The following is a 21,711-nucleotide window of genomic DNA, read 5'->3' as shown; positions in this document are numbered from 1 at the left end:
TTGAGATAATTATTGGTTTTGAATCATCAAACTTTGTCAATTGAAGCAATTGGGTCTCGGGAGTATGTTTACCAAAATGTAGGTCACCGTGACCTACTTTTGGATTCACATGGCTATATCTGAATATTTAAGATAATAAGGGGCTTGGAATCAAACTTTTTCAGTTGATGCATCTTGATGTTTCAGTGTGTTTTAACTAAAATGTAGGTCCTATGACTTATTTTTGGAATTTCAAGGCTCTAAATATACAGGATACTTAGAGGATTCAAATAGAAGTGATAGGTTATACAATTTATCAGAAGAGTGATTCAAGGCCCTTGGGCCTTGGGCCTCTTGTTAAAATCTTCTTCTCAAGAACAACAAAGCCATGATTAGTCATATTGATATGGTAGCATCCAGGGGCAGTGCGATTATTTTTTTCCCAAATCATGACCCCTTGGATGTAAGGTTGGGCTACAATGGGGGATCAAAGTTATGTATTGAAATATTTAGATTTTTTTTAATCTACTCAAGAAACAAAGCCATGACTAGTCATATTGAAATGGAAGTATTCTTAGGTAGTGAAGATTCAAATTTGTTCAAACTGTGACCCCTAGGAGGTAGAATGAGGTCACAGTGGGCCAAGGGTCAAAGTTCTACTTAGGAATATATAGGAAAAATATTTAAAAATATTCTTTTCAAGAACAACAAAGCCATGATTAGTCATACTGGTATGGAAGCATTCCCATATAGTGTAGTTTCAAGTTTATTCAAATTATTACCCCAGGGGGTACAATAGGGGATCAAAATATAGGTATATGAAGAAGAATTAGACTATTTACTAAGATGGGTGTTGTGGCCCAATCCCAAGCCATGTTTTATATTTTGATCAGACAGATATTTTTGGTTTTCCCATATCAAAAAAAGACCTTACCATTGTAGTTTAAGGGAGTAGGGGGATCATTTTGTGAACTCAGTGCTTACAGTACCTCTACTAGTCAAAAACCAGCTAGAGAAACCTACCCAGTATGCAATTGTAAGGTGTCTGTCATCCATCTGTTTGTTAAGGTGTTGTCTGTAAACATGTTTTCAAAATGCTACTATCCAATGGTTCAGGACCGATTTCAGTAAAATTTGAATCAATTATGATATACAACAACAAGATAAAGATTTCTGATTGACTTTTGATTTTGATGAATATCATTGCCATGGTCACTGAAAATAAAAAAAAATCTTTGATTTTTTTCAAAATGCTACTCTTTAGTTTTAGTCCAATTTCAGTACAATTTTGTTGCCTTGGTGACTAAAAAATAGAAATCTTTAAAATGATACTCTTAGTTCAGTTGTGGTCTGCTTTCAAATATTGATGCACAAGGATTTCAGACCATTAGTTCTTGTATTGGTTTTTAGGTCACCTCAACAAAGTGGGACCACAATGAAGGATCAAAGTTTTACATAGAAATATATAGGAAAAATCTTTAAAAATCTTCTCTGGAACAGCAAAGCCCTATATTGAAGCATCCTCAGGTAGTGAAGATTCAAGTTTATTAAAATCATGATCCCCGGGGAGGGTGGGGCCACAATGGACATCAAAACTTTACATAGGAGTATATAGGAAAAATATTTCAAAATCTTCTCAAGAACAGCAAAGCCTTGATTGGTCATATTTATATGGAAGCATCCTCAGGTAGTGTAGATTCAAGTTTGTTCAAATGATGATCCCAGGGGATAGGGTGGTGCCACAATGGGGGATCAAAGTCTTACGTAGGAATATATAGGAAAATATCCTCTTCTCCAGAACTGCAAAGCCATGATTAGTCATTTTGATATGGAAGCATCCTCAGGTAGTGTAGATTCAAATTTGTTAAAATGATGATCCCCGGGGATAGGGTCGGGCCACAATGGTGGGTAAAAAATTTACATAGGAATATATAGGTAAAAAAATTTCTTCTCAAGAACAGAAAAGTTATGTTTAGTCATATTGATATGGAGGCATCCTCAGGTAGTGTAGATTAAAGTTAGTTCAAATGATGACCCCTGGGATAGGGAGGAGCCACAATGGGGATCAAATTTTAACTAAGAAATATATAGGATTTTTTTTTTTAAATCTTCTCAAGTACAACAAAGCCATTTGTTATATAGAAATGAAAGCATCATCAAGTAGTTTAAAATTGAAGCCCCTCTCCACCCCCCCCCCCCCCCCTTGTAATTTTTTCAATACTGAACTGATTTCTGCTTTTCCCTAGCCAATGTGCTCAGGTGAGCAATCTGGCCCATGAGCCTCTTTACTTTTTAAGTACTTCTTTGCCCTATCAGAGATGCATGGAAGATGCTTCTAGTGTGTTTCATTGTACCAGTCAAGGTTTGAGATGCTTCAGTTTCAGCTAAGGAATGACCAGGTTAATGTTTTTAGAGCAGGTTAAGGTAAAGTTTTAAGAACAAGTCTCATTTCCATGTTGACCAAACTTGCATGGATGTTACATCTAAGGATGCACACTACCAGGCTTGCTTCTGATGCTAGATCTGACCTACATTTTCCAGATTAGTGACCAGGTTAAAGTTTTTGGAGCAGATCTCATTTCCAAGTAACTATAAGACCTATATTGACCAAACTTGCATGGATGATACATCACAGAATGCACACTACAGGACTTGTTTTGGATGCTAGATCTGACCTACATTTTACGGATGAGTGACCAGCTTAAAGTTTTTGGAGCAGGTTCATTCTAAAGTAACTATAGGCCCTATGTTGAACAAACTTGCATGGATGATAAATCTAAGGATGCACACTACTGGGCTTGCTTTAGATGCTGGATCTGATCTACATTTTCTGGATGAATGACCAACTTGAAGTTTTTGGAGCAGCTTCTTTCTAAAGTAACTATAGGCCCTATGTTGAACAAACTTGCATGGATGATAAATCTAAGGATGCACATTACTAGACTTGCTTCAGATGCTGGATCTGATCTACATTTTCTGGATGAATGACCAGCTTAAAGTTTTTGGAGCAACTTCTTTCTAAAAGTAACCATAAGGCCTATGTGAACAAACTTCCAGAGATGATACATCTAAGGATGCACACTTCTGGACTTGCCTCGGATCCTGGATTTGACCTACATTTTTCGGATGAGTGACCAGGTTGGAGCAGGTTCATTTTAAAGTAACTATTTGTTGTACCTTGTCCAAACTTGCATGGATGACACATCTAAGGATGCACACTTACTTGACTTGCTTTGAATGCTGGATTTGACCTACATTTTCCAGATGAGTGACCAGGTGTAAGTTTTTGGCACAGGTCCATTACCAGGAAATTATAAGGCCTATCTGAACCAAACTTGCATGGATGATCAGGGGATGAACACTCTTAAACTTGCTTCACATGCTTGATTTGAATTACATTTTCTGGATGAGTTACAAGTTTGAAGTTTTTAGATAAGTTCATTCCCAAGTAACTGCAAGCCCCATCAGATCAAAATTGCATAAATGTTGCATCTTGGGATGTATACTACTACAGTTTAGTATGGGACTTTGCCTTACTTAAAGACAACATTCATTGAGGTGAGCTCTGTAATCTCTTATAACCTATGTTTGATTTCAGTGAACATTATTGCCAGGTTAATAAAACAAAGTTTTTGTGAAATTCTTTCAAAATGCTATTCTCCTGATTAGTCTGAAAACCCATTTGTCTTCAAGTTTTTTTTTACATGTTTCAATCAGACAAAGTAAACTATACCAAAATAAATAAAATATAAGTAAGCTAAATAAAGACTTGATGTGTGTGTGTAGTTGTTTAAGATTTTATTATACAATGATTCTATGACTAAAAAAAAGAATACGTGTAAAATAATCTTGAAATGCTTCTCCACCTACAGTTTGAGTTGATATTAATGTTGCTTATGATACATGTACTAAAACATAAAGATATTTACTTTGGTGTTGCAAGGTTTAATAAAATGTTGTTGCAATGCACAAGGCACAACCTATTATAAGTACAAACTACATGTACAGTCTTTTCAGAGACTTTTGGTCAAACTTCTTGTGTCATAATTACTGTCAAACAGAGACCCAACAGCATCATTTTAAAATAATTTTTCAATGCAATTTATTAATATACCAGCGATTTTAAATTGGATATTATCACCAGCGTGGCACAGTGGTTAGAGGATTTCCTCTAAAATTGCGGAGTGAGGAGTTGGTCCTTGCATCACAGGTTTGAATCCACTGTATGATACAAAGACTGGTTCTTCAGATGAGACCATATAGATCAAATCCAGTGTCAGAGTTGGTGCTGGCATGAAAAAAGATTCCTCACTGCTCTATGGCCCTAAGTGCCCAGTATAGGTCTAAAATATGTAGCCTTCCACCAGCAGGTGGTGTCGTCTCAATATGAATGAAAATTCTAGAAGGGATGTTAAACAATCAAACAAACAAATTGGATCTTAATTTGACATGACATTAATTTTCAGTAAGGAATTTTATGTGATATTATTGCTATTCTATCAAAATCTTTCTGTCCATGGTTATTTTTTTTATTTGCAAGCAAAAGCTAGGAGCAAATAAAAGCTGACGTGACTCTTAGATTTTTTTTTTTACATCTTTACATCTTTAATGATGCTATATAAAGCAGACAACACATGTGTTCTTTGGAACACTCTAGTTGTATTTAGGTCTCATGAGTAAAAATATTGGACTATGAATTGCTATCAGATCTTCATCTGTTTTGTATTTTAGTTGGTTGCAATTTCAGCTCATTTGGTATGTAGAAGATATGGATAAAGAGGTTGAAATTCTTTTAATTTTATGGTTCCCATCCCTCTTGGTGCCTGAGGGATAAGGCTACAGAATCAGATGTTACATTCTGATCAAGAATTTCCTTGTACATTAATGAAACGGGGTCCTGCATGTCATATTTCTAGTTTGCAGGCCGATGGACATTTATTATTTGTATAATTTTTTTTTAATATTATATTTATTTTTGAAATGAAAAATCACTTGTACTGTTCAAATTATTGTTTATTGGATAAAAAGTGATACATGTATTATCAATGTATACAAACATATTATGTTCCTTAATTTAAAATGTCAATGAACAGTGTTGCTGATGCTGCTTAAAAAATAAATAACATCAAGGGCTTGCTTTCTTCAACTACACTTTTTGCAGTCCTTCTCTGCTTTGAAAAGAACTGAGAGCAATTGTAGACTAGAGTCAAATTTAAAAAAAATATATCCTTAATTTTTTTCACAACATTATTCCTCAGGTATGTGTTTCTGCCATTACCAGAATGCTTTTTTTTCTTTCAGCAAATTTTGTTGTATTGAAAGACAGTTGGTAGACTATGTTAATCTCATACATATTCATGCAGTTGTTGTCAAAAGTGAAATATATTTAAAGCAATATTTTCTTTTAGCAGACCCTAATGAAACTGTATACAGTAAAACACAGTTATAGGGAACATGTTTTAATGAATTCATGCTTAAACCAAAGTGATTTCATTCCCTATGATTTAAAAGGTCTTGCTAACTTAACAGATATCATTAATTACATGTAACATTATAATAAATAAAGTTTTTGTCCTAGGCTCTTCACTTTAAGCATTTTACTGTATATAGTAGCTTTTTTCAAATTTTTTTCTTTTGCCCGAAATTTTGTGTAAATAAGAGCATAAGTAGGATACTAATTAAAAATTACATCTATTACACATTAAGCACATTGGTTCTGAAAGGTTCTAAAATCATAATAAAAACAAAATTAACAATAATCAAGAGAGAAAATTAGAGAATGTAAATAAAAGCATTGAATTCTTATATTTGGATGTCGTCGGTCCTATAACATCACCTGTCCTTGCCGACAAATTGTCATACCATGCTTAGGCATGGTTTTCAATTTGTTGGCACAACCAGGAGCCGGTTTAGGACCGACAACATCCAAAAAATATGAATTCAATGCTTTATAGACATGACTGCAGAAACACAGTACCATGTCAGATGAAAAATTATCATTTATCAATGTGTAAGATGAAAAGTTTTCAGTAAGATTTTACTGATTTAACTGAAAATAATGGCATTGTTATTTGAAATGAGTTATTTGTCATTTGCAGTTAATTGTATATTTTCCTTGTAACACGCCTAGCTGAGGTTCTTTCCAAAGTCCCCTTCACAAGTCTTAAAGCTGAACATGACTTGTTAATGAAAGATTCATTTTTGTTGTAAATGAAAGATTCAATTTTGTCCACCATATCATCATTTCCATTTAATTTGCCATATTACTACACAATGTTCTAGAGCTTTTTCTTGGGAATGGTTTAATGCATTTTGCCTTTTACCTTTGTGGACATATCCTAGTTACCCTTGTCATTTTGTTTGTTTGTTTAATGTCCCTTTGAGAATTTTTCATTCATATTGAAACACCACCACTTGCTGGCTGAGGGCTGCAAATTTAGACGTGTTCTTGGCACTTACTGTTTTTAAACAGTGAGGGATCTTTTTTGTGCTGGGACCTATTGCGACGGGACATGAGTTTATCCAAATAACTGATCTCCACATCCCGCAGTGGGATTCAAACCTGTGATGTAAAGATCAACTTCTCACTCTGTAACTCTAGAGCAAATGTTTTAACCACTGACATGTCACATGGATGATTATTGTCATTGTGAAATATGCTGCAAGAAAGAACAAGATGTGTTTATGAAACACTGATGCCCCCATATGGCAGGTTATGGTGAAGGTTAAAGTTTCTTCAAATGCAATTCAAAATCCAGGCCAAAAGATAAAAAATGTTGATACCCAAAGAAAGGTCTTGTCTCGAGGAATACACCTGTGAAATTTGAAAGACCTAGATACAACTGTTCAAAAGTTATGGCGAAGGTTAAAGTTTTTTAAATAAAAGTCAAACGTTAAGGTCAAGGTCAAAGTGGTTGGTATCCAAAGGAAGATCTTGTCACAAGAATTACATATGTGAAGTATGAAAGCCCTAGCACCAACCATTCAAAAGTTATGGCCAAGGTTAAAGTTTTTCAAAAGTAGGTCAAACTCCTAGGTCAAGGTCAAAGGGTCAAAGTGGTTGGTATCCAAAGGAAGGTCTTGTCACAAGGATTACATATGTGAAGTATGAAAGCCCTAGCATCAACCATTCAAAAGTTATGGCCAAGGTTAAAGTTTTTCAAAAGTAGGTCAAACTCCTAGGTCAAGGTCAAAAGGTCAAAATGGTGGTTGGTATCCAAAGGAAGGTCTTGTCGCAAGGATTACATATGTGAAGTATGAAAGCCCTAGCTCCAACCATTCAAAAGTTATGGCCAAGGTTAAAGTTTTTTCAAAAGTAGGTCAAACTCCTAGGTCAAGGTCAAAGGGTCAATGTGGTTGATATCCAGAGGAAGTTTGTCACAAGGAATACACATGTGAAGTTTGAAACCCTAAGCACCAACTGTTCAAAAGTTATGGCCAAGGTTAAAGTTTTTCAAAAGTGGGTCAAACTCCAAGGTCAAGGTCAAAAGATCAAAGTTGTTGGTATCCAAAGGAAGGCCTTGTCACAAAGAATAGACATGTGAAGTTTGAAACCCCAAGCACCAACTGTTCAGAAGTTATGGCCAAGGTTAAAGTCTCATAAAATTTTTCAAAAGTGGGTCAAACTCCAAGGTCAAGGTCAAAAGGTCAAATATGATGGTACCCAAAGAAAGGTCTTGTCACAAGGAATACACATGTGAAATATGAAAGTCATAGCTCCAACCAATCAAAAGTTATGGCAAGGGTAAAGTTGACAACAGACAGACAGACAAACGGACAAACAGACAAATGGACAAACAGACAGACAGGACAAAAACAATATACCCCCGGGATCTTTCGATCCGGGGGCATAAAAAAAACTATTGCATGCACTTGCTATGGATATTTATAACGTGAATGAGATTCACAGAGGAGTATCATTACTAGGTGTAATTGTTTTATTTATGTACTTGTTTATCTTCTATTGATGTGTCCCTTATGCAATAAAGCATTCATTTGTAAGAATGTGAAGGATTTACCCAAGTGCTGATATTGGAGATAGGAAAAGTGATATGGCATATGCCTAATTATGTGAAACTGTGTTCAACTTTAATTATCACAGTGAATTGTTCAAACAAGGGAAGTGGTCTGAAAATGTCTTGTTCATCTCAAATGTCATAGGAGAATTTTTAAATTGAAAATTTAATTTTGTTTTTTGTTACTACATCTGGTTTCTTCATCACAGGGTGACCTCAGACAGATCAAATGGGGATAGAGCAAGGTATGTTATGTAGTGTCTTCTGCTGAAATAGCTTAACAAGACCCATTCTAGTTGGAATTTATGAAAACAAACTGGCAATTTTTTTTTTTTTTTGGATATATATATTTTTAAATCCATTCCTCATATAGATAATAAAAATAAAATTTGGGGTAGCTTTTATTGTAGTAGAAAAGGAGCATATCAAAACACAAAAATAGAACTGCAAGTATTGTCTAAGATACTGAGTACTTCACAAGTCACAGTAGATTTAAATAATATCAACAAATGATTGTTGTACTGTATATTTCTCAAAATTAAATGCTTCTTACATTCTGAAAGAATTTTCTTTCCATTTTTTATTACATTTAAAACACAACATGTATTTATGCAGGGGGGGGGGGGGGGGGGGGCACTAAAATTACAAAACTTTGTTACATGTAGGAAACACATATTTCTTTTTGCTTGCAAATAACTCATATAATTTTTATTAAACAAAATCAATATACTGCATGCATATTTAAGCAGAATGGGCCTCAATATGCCATAGCCATTTGTGCAGTAGGCCCAAACATTTTGGAAAGTAATTATAAAATAAATATATATTGTGAACCCTTGAGCCAGTTTCTATCATATTTTCTAAAGAACATCAATGTTTCAAGTACTTTTTGCATGTTTTCCATGTGCATATTGATAATTTGTGTATTAAAATTATTCAATACAGATTGGAAGGGAAAGGAGGTGGTCACAAGTTTACAAAGTTAACCTGAAAATTTACTTTGAGAAAATTTTTTTTAACAATATTAGGATGAGTATTATTAATAAAAAGTTCATGTGTGTTCCAGGCAAGGTGTGACAAGCCAATAGTAGTCCAACTATCTCATATTTTAATAAAAAAAAAATATATAATATTATGGATATTTAGTATTGATATAGAATTTTATTATGTACCCAACTGTTTTTCACTCAGTTTTACTGTTGAATTTATGCAATCATGTGACAGTGTGATCCAATGTTCTGGATCACCACACTGTGGTTTTCTGAATCCATATCACCTCTCTCTGAAAATGATGATGTAGTACATGTACACAGATAAATGACATTTTTATTCTCGCACATCAAAAAGTTCCTTGACAAAATGGTTTGTTTAAGGGATAAAAGTTATATAATTGATCAAAAAAGTTTCCTTTTAGTATATTTTTCTAGTTGTAAAGGGGTATATAATAAGTTTATCATTATAACAGTAACTTGATCCGAAGAGCCGTATCACATCTTGTTGACAGGTGTGGATCATAAGGTCAAACTCGACGCTTCGCGTAGTTTTTGCAAGAGTTTCAAATATTTTTGGCATTGTTTATCAAAATTTGAAAATCAGTTTGTTACATTTTCAGCAGTGAAATACTGCAATTTATTTATTGAATAAAAGTGATATTCTGACACAGTGTGAAAGAGTATCAAAACGGTATTCTCACAGTGTGAAAATATCAGAAATGTGGCAAAATTCTTGATTTTCCTTCAAGACAGAGTCAAAGAGAAAATCAAAGAAAATGTAATGAACAGAAAATTCAATGTTTTGTAGATGAATATGGAATTTACTTCACTTGTGACATAGGATTTTTTAATATTTTCAATCGTGCTTCACACTCTTGAAAATATTAAAAAAAAATCCTGTCCCACTCATGAGATAAATTCCATATTCATCTACAAAACATTGAAATTAGCCTCTATATACACCATACTGTGTACATATATCTTGGTATTGTCTACTCAGTATGTGTTCCAAGTTTTATTGAAATCAGACCAAAAACTGGTTAAGGAATAGGTTTTGAAAGAAATTTTTAGGGAATCCTATATTTTAGTAACCATAGAAACACCATTTGTTGAAATTTAGATCTGATATACAAAATTATGTATTATAATGTAGCCCTCTTGTGTACTTACTTTTATTACCTCACCTGAGTCAAAGGCTGAAATGAGCTTTTCTGATTGAAAATTTACCTTTGTATGTTGACATAGGTGACATATATAGGTTTCTCATTTTTATACCCCAGGTGTAAACAGAGTTTAGGGGTTAATATTAAAATGTCAGCGTGTCCATCTGTCTGTAGACGTGATTCTGTCTGGACAGGTACTTGGAGACTACTGCATGGATTGCCTTGGAATAGTTTTAATTGACAATGCACTAAATATCATTCAGACCATTAGTGACTGCATATCTATCAAAAATGACAAAATTTTCTGGTTGGTCAATGTATTTTGACATCATGAATGTCGTCATTTTTCCCATATTCTGAAAATTCTATAAAAACTGCCAAACTTTTAAGCTTTTTTTCATATTTCTTATAGAGTTCATTAACCTCTGATCTAAAATGTCCAAGTATATAATGAAAGAAATGTATCCCAATCTTACAGAATATGTTTCCTTTTTTGGATTGAGAGGTGCACTCATATTTGATTCTTCACTGAAAGTACTGAAATAAAACTTTTTTTTTTTTTCAAAATTCACAAACATTGTAATTCCACAAAACCAATTTTCTAATACCTGTAGTGATATAATATGCAATTTATCAAACAGATGTGGAATCTGGATAGGGCCATGTATTTCACTTTTGCTTCATAACACCATTAAGGTTTGGGTCGATAGTGGAATGACTCGATAAAGATATGAAGATTTAAGTGATGACAATGAAGCAATGGTGCAATAGCACTTTGATGATAATGCAGTGGCAAGACAATGTGATGACCGTCATGTGATGGTGTGATAGAGATGACACGATGGTGCGATTAGGATGGTATGATGATGATGAAGTTATGTTCACTATCCTTCTATCGTGCTATCTCACCATTGTCATCGCATTGTCAGATCATTGTCATAATGTTATCACACCATCTCTTCATCGCCATCATATTATTGCGCCATCAACCCTTCAGTCGATGATAGGATAGTGAACTACATCAGGCCGTATCCAGATTTCATACACAGCAGATAGTGTAAATCCATTTGTCCCTGGGGAGTAATGAGTGAACATGCATCAAGTTAAAGATTAAATAATGAGTATAATGTAGGAAGGTTGTCCTAATTATATCTGTTCAGCATCTCTGATCAAGCAAGTGTCATGTATATCTTTGGAATTGGGCAGAAGCATTAAAGAAGGGGGCATCCATTTTGGACAGTTTTAGTCATCTCTAGAACCAATGGGCCAATTTCAATCAAAGTTTGCACAAAGTATTTTTGGTTAAAGGGAATTAAAGTTTGTTCAAATGAGACTGTCCCTTTCCAAAGGGGAAATCAAGAAAGGGCACAAATAGATTGAGGTCATTTAAAATCCTTCTCAAGAACCACCAGGCCAGAACAAATTTTATATATGAATATATATAGAAAAAAATTTAAAATATTCTCAGGATTAGAAGAGCCATTATTAGTCACATTAATTTGAAAGGCTCCTTTAGATATAATAGTGGCTGTGCAGATTTCAGTTTGTTAAAATTGTGGCTTGGAGAATTTACCAGAGTTTTACATGAATATATAGGAAAATTCTTTCAGAATCTTCTTTTCAAGAGCAGCAAGGCTATTTGTTTGTTAAATGTTAAAAGTCCCTTTGAGAATTTTTCATTCATATTGAGATGCCACTTCTTGCCAGTAGAGGGTTGCAAATTAAGACCTGTTTTCAGCACTTACAGCCTTTGAGCAGTGAGGAATCTTTTTCATGCCAGCGTTTCCTGCAACACAAGACCTTGGTGTATGTGGTCTCATATGAAGGATTGGTTTCTGCATCACACGAAGGGATTTGAACCCACAATATAAGGATCAACTTTATACTCCATTGCTCTAGTGCAAACACAACCACTGCACCCAGCAAGGCCATGATGAGTCACATTAATAAGCTAGCATCTTCAGATTGTGCAGATTCAAGTTTGCTCAAAGCACCCCTCTTGGGGAGGGTAGAGAGGGGCCACAATTGAGTTTTAATGATCTATGAAATTTTTAAAAATCTTTTCAAGAGTAGCAGCTTAGGGCCACATGTACAGTAAACATATGAATATTCAAACATTCAAGTTTTGTGGAGTGGATTCATGATTTTTGGGGTTTTTTTCAAATTATGAATTCCAGCTAGGGATGAGTTTTTATATAGATAAGGTGTGTATACAGAAAAGAGAACCTTTTAAATGTAATTCTTCTCCAAAACAGCAAGCTCGTGTTGATCATATTGGTATTGAAGCATCCTGAGGCATCATGAGTATATACAAGTTCTATGTTGTCTCCCTTTGGGGATAGAGTTGGCCACAATACGGGGTCATATCTTTTCATGCAAATAAAGGGGAGGAAATCTTTCATATTGGACTTAAACTGTATGAGTAGCATTTTTTAAAGAATGTCACCAAAAAAAAAATAGTCATGTTTAGTAAATATTGGGCAAACCATTTGTAAAAATCAAAATCTGATACATGTTTAAAGAATTATGTAAAATAGTATACTGATTACAGAATTTTCACTGCTTGATAAAAATATGGGGCTTGTGGTAGGTGTGACTGATCGATGATACTACTCCTAGGCACCTATTCCCACCTCTGGAATTTCTGGGAGACTGTGTTTTATGCCCTTTTGTAGATTTGTATTGTTTGTAGATTTTTCTAGCTCAGCTGAGCCGAAGGCTCAAGTAAGCTTTTCTGATCAAAATTTGTTCGTTGTCTGTTATTATTGTTGTTGTCGTTGTAAACTTTTCACAATTTCATCTTCTTCTCCAGAACCACTGGGCCAGTTTCAACCAAATTGGCACAAAGTATCCTTGGGTGAAGGGAATTCAAGTTTGTTCAAATGAAGGGCCACACCCTCTTTCAAGGGGAGATAATTATATTAATGACCTCCAGGCCTAGCGTTGGGTCACAATAGAAGATCAAAGTTTTACATAGGAATATATACAATTTTTAAGAAATCTTCTCAAGAACAGCAAAGCCATAATTGGTCATATTTATATGGAAGATCCTCAAGTAGTGTAGATTCAGATTTCTTCAATTCATGACCCCTGGGGGTAGGGTTGGGTCACAATGAAAGTTCAAACTAATAGGAAAAAAGCCACAATTTGGCAAAGAAATGTGTAAGCGTCCTTTGTGTAGATTCAAGTTTGTTCAAATCATACCCCCTCCTTTTTTAAGGGGTTGGTCTGAGCCACTTATGCATTTATACTTTTTAATACTGAACTAATTTCTGCTTTTTTCCTAAAGTGCTCAGGTGAGAGCGATCTGGCCCATGGGCCTCTTGTTGATAATTGTATGTTATATTCATCTTTTTCACATAAGTACCAAGCTATATGGAAATTGAACCAAACTGTAGTCGCAGAAGTGTTGTGAAAAATGTTTACAGAGGAGGAAGAGACAGAAGGACAACCAATTTTACCATTGTATACTCTCTAATCTGTTCTCTGATCCTTTGATCACCAAAGCTAACAAGAATATGTCATTTCATTGTAGTACATGTGTAATATACATGTATCCTTTGAATTTGAATTTGAAATAGGGCCCATTTTCTTAATTTTAGGACCCCTACATCAGCATCTGGAGTTACCATGGAAGCAAAGTATGTAAACACTGTTTGAAATTTTCCCCTTACACTTTTAAAGTTAAACTATCAGTGTTTCTATAAAACTGTTTGTAATTTCTACTTGCTTTTAATCCGTAGACTTAACTAAACATACTTCAAATTATGCATGCAGATGTCTTAAATGCTTAATCTTTAATGTTAAAACTTTTTTATTTCTCTTTGGTTGAGCTACTGCACTTTAATGAAGAATTATTAGATACATTAGAGAAGGTTTTGCAGACCAACATGTATGTGTAAAATACAATTTAAAAATACAGGTGCGCATTTACATTTTTAGCTCACCTCAACGAAGTAGGGGGAGCTTACTAGTATGTAATACCCTCGGCGTCAGTGTCCCAGGTTAAAGTTTTTGGAGCAGATTTCTATTCAAGTACATCTATGCCCTATATCAATCAGAGGTACATGGAGGATGCTTCCAATGTGTTTTATTGTACCAGTCAAGGTTTCAGGTGCTGCAGTTTCATCTAAAGAATGACCAGGTTAATGTTTTTTGAGCAGGTTCAAGTTTTTGGAACAGACCTCATTTCCAAGTATTTATTTGTCCTATGTTGACTAAACCTGCTGGGATGATTCACCTAATAAAGGATGCACACTACCAGGCTTGCTTCGGATGCTGGATCTGACCTACATTTTCTGGATAAGTGACCAGGTTAAAGTTTTTGGAGCAGATCTCATTTCCATGTAACTGTAAGTCTTATGTTGACCAAACTTGCATTGATGATACATCTGAGGATGCACACTTCTGGACCTGCTTTGGATGCTGGATCTGACCTACATTTTCCGAATGAGTGACCAGGTTAAAGTTTTTGGAACAGTTCTCATTTCCAAGTAACTTTAAGCCCTATATTGACCAAACTTGCATGGCTATTACATCTGTGGATGCACACCACCAGATTTGCTTTGGATGCTGGATCTGACCTATATTTTCCGAATGAGTGTCTAGATTAAAGTTTTTAGATAACTTCATTCCCAAGTAACTGCAAGCCCTATCCAACCAAAATTGCATAAATGTTACATCTAGCTAGGGATGCACACTCCTAGATTATTAGTTTAGTGTGGGACTTTGCCTTACTTATTGACAACATTCATTGAGGTGAGCTCTGTAATCTCTGATTACCTTTTTTTTTGTTTTTGTTTTTGTTTTTTGTTTTGTTTTGGTTTTTTTTGTTTGTTTAGCAATTATAATTTGTACATGAACTTTTAAAGGTTTAATTAACTGTCAAGATTATCTGCTTATATATTTATAATGTAACATCACTAAATCAATTGAATATAAATAAATATTTATAAAAAAATAAGTTTTAAAATGAGTTCTTATAACAGTGATACATTACATCAATGTTTTGAAAGTCAAGATTAATCTATTCAATTCTTCATAAAATAATATTTTACCATGAAAACAAAGTTCCTTATATCAGTAGTTTCAGGTTTTAGACTTACACTTTGAAATAAACAGCAAAAAAGAAAATATAACATAAATTTGAACCTATGAGTACTCATTGGTCAACACATACAGTGTTCATAGATACATGTAGAGTTTTAGCCAAAGTGATGACAATGCACAGATTTTTGGGGGAAGTGGTCCCTACGACTTGTATATGTTGGTTTGTGAAACTTCTCTATTAGGGCCTTTTTTACAGGTTACCAATTGCTATGGGTCCCTTTTTATTACCATGCCTTGTCTGCCTTTCATATTTAAGCTTTTGAACATTTTAGTTATTTCTCTGCTTAATGTAACATACATGAATGAAGGACATACCATTCTTGGGACGTTGGGAGTTAAGCATAGGGCCAAAACATGTTATCTTCAAAAAGTTTTATCTCTATTTTCACACATCTAGTGAGCAAACTGTTTGCATGATTATATTATGATCAGCACTTCAATGTAGCTCCCTCTGTGTGAAACTCAACTTTGGTGGGCCTGCTTGGTCATTGATTGAAAATACCTTTCTCCTTTAAGAATTTTCTTTATTCAATTACAATAAGCAAGCAAATTTTCTTTCTTCAGTTACAATAAGCAAGCAATATGTTATAAGCTCAACTGAGTCAAAGCTCGAGCTTTTCTGATGAAATTTTATACATTGCCTGTCAACGTCATTGTTGGCATTGTTAACTTTTTACAATTTGTCTTCTTCTTGAGAACCACTGGGCAAATTTCAACCAATCTTGGCACATACAGTATTCTTGGGTGTAGGGCATTCAAGTTTCTTCAAATGAAGGACTACACCCTTTTCCCTGTAGAGATATTTAAGAAAAAGTAAAAATGCTCTGAGGTCATTGAAAAAAGAAACATGTATTGTCTGGGCAAGAAAAGCCTTTTGAAAGCTTCCTGACATAGTGTAGATTTTTTTTTCAAAGCAGGACCCCAAGGGGTAGGATGGTCTAAGTTTTACATGGGTACATATATTTAGGAAAAATTGCCTCAAAAACAGCAAAGTCATGATCAGTAATATTTATATAAAAGCATCCTGAAGTAGTTTAGATTCTGGTTTGTTCACATCACTACCTCAGGGTAATATATATATATATATATATATATATATATATATATATATATATATATATATATATATATATATATATATATATATATATATAAAATTCCTCTCTGCAAATAGTGAAATATGGTCCCAAAATCTTGGGGCCTTAGGAGGGGACAAATTGATCAAAAATTGTAAATGCATTTCTACTTATATCAGAGATAATAGAGCTAAGAGAGCTAAAATTGCTTCATCTTCCCTTAATTTAGAGTCTAGTGCAGGACCCTCTATACCCAAGTGAATATTTCCTTGGACATTAAGAAAGTTATATAAATAAGTATAATTGAGTTTATTCTTTTCATTTTCATTAGCCATATGCATTTATTCATGAGGGAAAATGTTCAAATGCAACAAAGTATTGTTGAACAGAAATCACTTGATCTTGTTTTCTTCAATGAGAATTACATCCATAAAAAGTTTGAATTCATTTATCTTGGCGTAATAAAATGTAAAGAATTATTGAATTGCTTACAGATTGAATAATAAACAATATTATTTTAGATCTTAAGACAGATCACTCTAACCCCATAATTATACTATCGAATTTAAACTCTGAAGTGTGGATTGTATAGAGGATTCCTATTCATTCCATTATGAACATATGAATGATTTTTTTTTTTTGTTGATATATGCTTTACCAAAAAAAAGCCTCAGTCTTATGTTCCATTGGTTCAATCCCTTTAAATATACATGTAAGGTCAAGGTTGAAAGAAATGTAAGTTGATGTGAGGAAAACTTAGAAATTCCTTGATTATTAATGTATCTGCCTGCAAAAGTTCACAACAAAAAGTCCATAGTTCTGGCTTGTTTGCAATGCATGGTTTTCTAAAATCACTGTATCTCATGGCATTAAATTTTCTTTGGAGTTCGAGACGCTATGTATACTAAGAACGTATGTTTTGCTTACCTTTTACTTATCGTATTGCCAAGTACATGTATTGTTTACCAGTATTTATTGCATTAAAAATCAATCAGTGATTTTTAGAATTTGATTAAAAGTCAATCTGTATGTGAAATATAATTTGATTCATATTTTATTTTAATTAATGTTTGTGTTACCTATTAAAGCCATTGTTTTACTCTATCCTATAATTTCAGAGAGAATTAATAGGGAAAATGAAAGTAGCTTTCCAAATACATAGTAACAAGCACAAAAGGATTTGCCACCATTCATGTGAAGATTGAAATTGAAAATAATATTCTAAAAAGACATTTTAAATTACAGAACTCTTTAGATTTTAGTCTTTTTTTCTACTATATTAATTGTAGTTTAAATGACTAGATATATATAGCCATTTTTCTTCATTATGTACACTGCTTCTGTGGTGATTTTAGTACTAACATCACATATTCTTAGTCGATCATTAATCTTTTAGGATTGAGTGTCTCTGTTACTAAATAATAAGAGCTCTTTTTTGCACGTGGTTGATGTGTTTTGAGCAATTTATGATGTTGGTTTTTTTTATTAATCCATTATTTATAACTGGTGAATTCAGATTCTGATAAATATATATATAAGCAGGATGTTTGTAAGTCATATACATTGTTGATGACAAATGTAGCTCAGCTAGATCAAATCTGCTAATTCAGTACATGTTGTAAACACGTTTGGGGGAAATTTTGTAAATGGAAAGGATTCGGAAAGATCTTAAGACTAATGAATTTTTGTCTCACACAATTAGGACAAAGGTTTTAATAAGCTTCTGTGAACATCATCAGAAATCAAGGAGGTCAAATCAAAATTAAATCAAAAAGCATAATGTATGAAGGTCTGGGAAGTTTTCATAAGGGAGAGGAAAAAAAGCTTTTTTTTAATAAAAAAAAAAAATTCTGACAAGCAAGAAAAAAATAAAATAAATTAATGATGAGTGATTTTGAAAGGGGGAATGGACTGAGCATTTTTTTAAAGCAAAAAAGACCTAGTATATCATTGCCAATGCAGCATTGGGATTACAAGGTGGGGGGGGGGGGGCTGGGGGGGTTCCAGATTTCTAAAGGAAGGATACCAAATTACCAAAGCCAGACTTCAGATATGTGAATTTAATATTGTGGAAAATGTAACTAAGGGAGAGCTTGCCATCTGCTGTGGCCATCCTCAGATAGATATTTAGCAAAACCAGTAAATTAATCCAATTTTTCTTTCACTAGTGTTCTGATAAAATACTGGCATGTCATTAATCTTTGGAAAAATGGGGATATTTTTATCACATGTGGAGTTATAATTACTTTGTATTCAAAAGAAAAGTCTGTATACCAGTTATATTATTAAAACATATAAAATTTTAATACTTATATTCAAGAGATTTTACCAAAATAAATGACGTACATGTACTTTTTCAGTAATTTGTATTGAGGGATGATTGTATTGTCTTTAAAGCTTTTTATATAAACAGGATGTTGCTTTATTGTTGTTACATTAGGAAAAAATCTCTAAATAAGCCAACTGAAAAAGGCACTGAGGTGAGCTCTTTAAACACCAAACCAGTTGGACATCCTTTGCCTGAAACACCAAATGGTCGTAAAAATCAGCTGGAACCCATCAGTGTAGAAGTGGATAATTCTGCAAGAGAGAAAAAGAAGAAAAAGAAAAAGAAAGAAAAGAAGGAGAAGAAGGAGGCCTCTGAGGAACTCCAGTTTTAAGATGCAAGAGTAGAGAACAAGTGAAAATCTATGATTATGAAGTAACAGAAATCCGAGTGATATTTTATTCAAATGAAGCATTGTTCTTTTTTGTATATGTTAGAGAGTTTTTTTTTTATTTTAATGCCATACGAGTGTTTGAAAATTGTGCCATATAATTGACTGTTTGATTTTTATTTATTTTCATTTGAATGATTGTGCAAGACAAATATTTTTACTTGTTATTGCATACTTATTTCTTACTAAATGCGTTTTAAATAGAAAACACTGTATCTAAATTCTTTTCCTAGGTCTTCAAGTATCTCTAGTCCTTGAATAATTTGATCTACAGCATGAACTTGCCTTGGTCCGCGTTCTTACTCTGTGTTTCCTCAGTTTGATATATAATCTAATAGTTTAACTAATTCTAGTTTAGTTTTTATTATTATCACAAGATGTACATAATTCTTTGTTCTGATGTATTTATTGATTGAAAACAGTTCTGACTTCAAGGAGGTTTGATGTTAATAAAAATTAATACCTATGAAATTCTTGTTAGCCGATAACCAAAACATTTTACCAGAAATAGCATCAAGCCTTCTTACATGAAACAAACAAGATTAATCGCTTATTTCATTGTATTATTACCGTCCTTTTTAAAATAAATTCTTGAAAATTCTGTTGATTGTGACTTTTGAATGATTTTGGATTCACTTTGGCATTACAGTCTTTGATTCTTGTGTATACAGTGCTAAAAGCTGTAAGTGTTTAAAATCAATTTTATATAGTGTTGACGATTGTGGATAAAGTAATATATGGAATCAGAATAAATTACTCATTAGTACATGTATTTTTATTAATAGCTTAAAGTGAAAAAAAAATTAGTTGATCCGTTTCAATAAAATTGGGAATCAAATTGCAATGATTCTTTAAAAGCTGTGACATATAATCTATTCACGAAGTTAAATTTTGGATACAAATACAAATACAAATATTTATTGGCACAAACACAATTACAATAATTGGCAAAGGCACAACACATTATAAGAAAAATCGATTGTTCATACATAAATACACAATATTTTAGTATAGAATGTGAGGCTATACATAATTATAAATCACACATCATTTGTATAATAATTATGTAATGCAATCATTTCTAGATGCAAGACATTTTTTAATAAATGAGTGTGTTATTTTCAGTATTTCTGGACAATGGCTATTAAAGCAAAGCTTAACTTTTTGAGTATAAGACATATTTGATATTTTTCCTTGAAAAAAATTCATCAAGTTCCTTTCAAAAGTTAACCTATAATTATTGTATTTATGGCAGCTGAATAGAAAATGAAATTCATCTTCAATCTCCCCTGTGTTGCAAATATTACAAAATCTTTTATCTGTGGGTATAGACAAATGTCTCCCTTTTTCTATGGCAAGGTTATGTGCACTAAGTCTCAACCTGCTAATAATTGACCTCTCTGTTTTCTTTTTTAATATATCAGTGTATCCACAGCGTTTGAAATTATTAAAAACAACTTGATAAAATTTTAGTTTTGATGAATTATGAATCTTTGCATATTCCTCTTGTAAGCATTGATCTGATATTCTTAGTTTTATGTTTCTCAGAAGTGATTTTATTGAATTTTCTTTTTTGGTAATGAATGAAAATCCTAACTTATTGAAAATTGAAAAAATATTTTTAGTCCATGAGTTTGTTTTGACTGTTGCTTTATAGATTTTAAATACTAAAGTATTCTTGGAAGTAATAAGATGGTTCCAAAATTTTATACTGGAAAAATGTATTCTTGTCCACAGGGGATGTCTACCTAAATCTGCTCTGCAGGGAGCATTAGTAGTTTTACAATGTACTCCTAAAATTTCCTTAATAAACTTCATGTGAAATTTTTCAATTATAGAATTTTCACCAATGTTATTAGGCTATTGCTACTTTGCGGAACGAAACGAAACGGAACGGAACCAGTTGTGGGGTACCTTGTGGGGGATTAGAAATGAAAATAAAATGCTACTTTATTATGGTACATTATGTTTTTAATAGCTAAACATAAATTTCTCCACAGTATCAATTAAAGAATTGTAAAATAAAATGCATGTAAGAGCTAGTTTATAATTATTTTGTCGTGTTGGTTTTTCAGATGCTGCGTCATCTGTAGTTACTAGGTAAACTGTATTGAATGATTGATATGCATTTATTATTGATTTATTATTTATGTTTAAAAAAAGAAAAGTAAAACTATCCAAATTTTCCGTCAAGAACTTGGATACATCATTTATCTATTTTATTTTTTACCAACACGTCAGTATAGAAAATAGAGTTGTCCCGCTTTGCCAGCATTAACGAAATTCTCTGGTTCCGTTCCGTTCCGCTAAATACCAGTATCTATGTGGATATTAGTATTTAGCGAAACGGAACGAAACGCAGTGAAATTGAAATGTCAATATGATACATATGCAAGCACCCTGTTATTATTCAAAGGAAATTCCGCATTAAAAGAAAATACATGTACATAACAAAGACACGAAAGATTAGAAACCATCTTCGAAGAGGAAAAAATCGGGTCAAGAAAGAATGTTTATTAGATTTTTGACTTTTCATAAAGCTTGATTATTTGTCATTATAATAATGTATTTACGGCACTGGTCTTTATGTTGATAAGAAAACTCAAATACGTTCCTTTCCGTTCCGCTAAATACCAGTATCTGTGTGGATATTAGTATTT

General features: G+C 33.1%; 2 protein-coding genes across 2 annotated transcripts in view; one reads left to right on the top strand and one right to left on the bottom strand.

The window, feature by feature from the left end:
- Nucleotides 1–18,994, top strand: part of LOC133173961 (uncharacterized) — a 67,248-nt gene extending 48,254 nt beyond the window's left edge. Inside the window, exons 7-9 of the mRNA XM_061309022.1 lie at nt 8,204–8,239; nt 13,752–13,790; nt 18,775–18,994. Coding sequence (XP_061165006.1) covers nt 8,204–8,239; nt 13,752–13,790; nt 18,775–18,994 — 295 coding nt within the window. The remainder of the gene's footprint in view (nt 1–8,203; nt 8,240–13,751; nt 13,791–18,774) is intronic.
- A 964-nt stretch (nt 18,995–19,958) lies between these two features.
- LOC133173960 (uncharacterized) lies at nt 19,959–21,326 on the bottom strand. Its single transcript, XM_061309021.1, has 2 exons — nt 21,282–21,326; nt 19,959–20,911 (listed from the first exon to the last, which is right to left on the bottom strand). Exons 1-2 carry the CDS (start codon nt 21,324–21,326, stop codon nt 20,114–20,116), a joined length of 843 nt encoding a protein of 280 aa, XP_061165005.1. The 3' UTR covers nt 19,959–20,113.
- Nucleotides 21,327–21,711: the final 385 nt, after the last annotated feature.

The sequence above is a fragment of the Saccostrea echinata genome, unplaced genomic scaffold, assembly GCF_033153115.1.
Source record: "Saccostrea echinata isolate AGI-Se365-2 ecotype Australia unplaced genomic scaffold, CSIRO_AGI_Sech_v1 ptg000056l, whole genome shotgun sequence".
Lineage (NCBI taxonomy): Eukaryota > Metazoa > Mollusca > Bivalvia > Ostreida > Ostreidae > Saccostrea > Saccostrea echinata.
The sequence above is the reverse complement of the archived record's forward strand: the minus strand, read 5'-3'. Positions and strand labels throughout refer to the sequence as shown.

Excerpts from the sequence above, each read along its gene's own strand:
- LOC133173960 (XM_061309021.1), bottom strand. The coding sequence starts at position 21,326 with ATGCTGGCAAAGCGGGACAACTCTATTTTCTATACTGACGTGTTG. Across the intron at positions 20,912-21,281 it reads TTTTCTATACTGACGTGTTG|CCTAATAACATTGGTGAAAA; the intron begins GTAAAAAATAAA and ends AAGTAGCAATAG.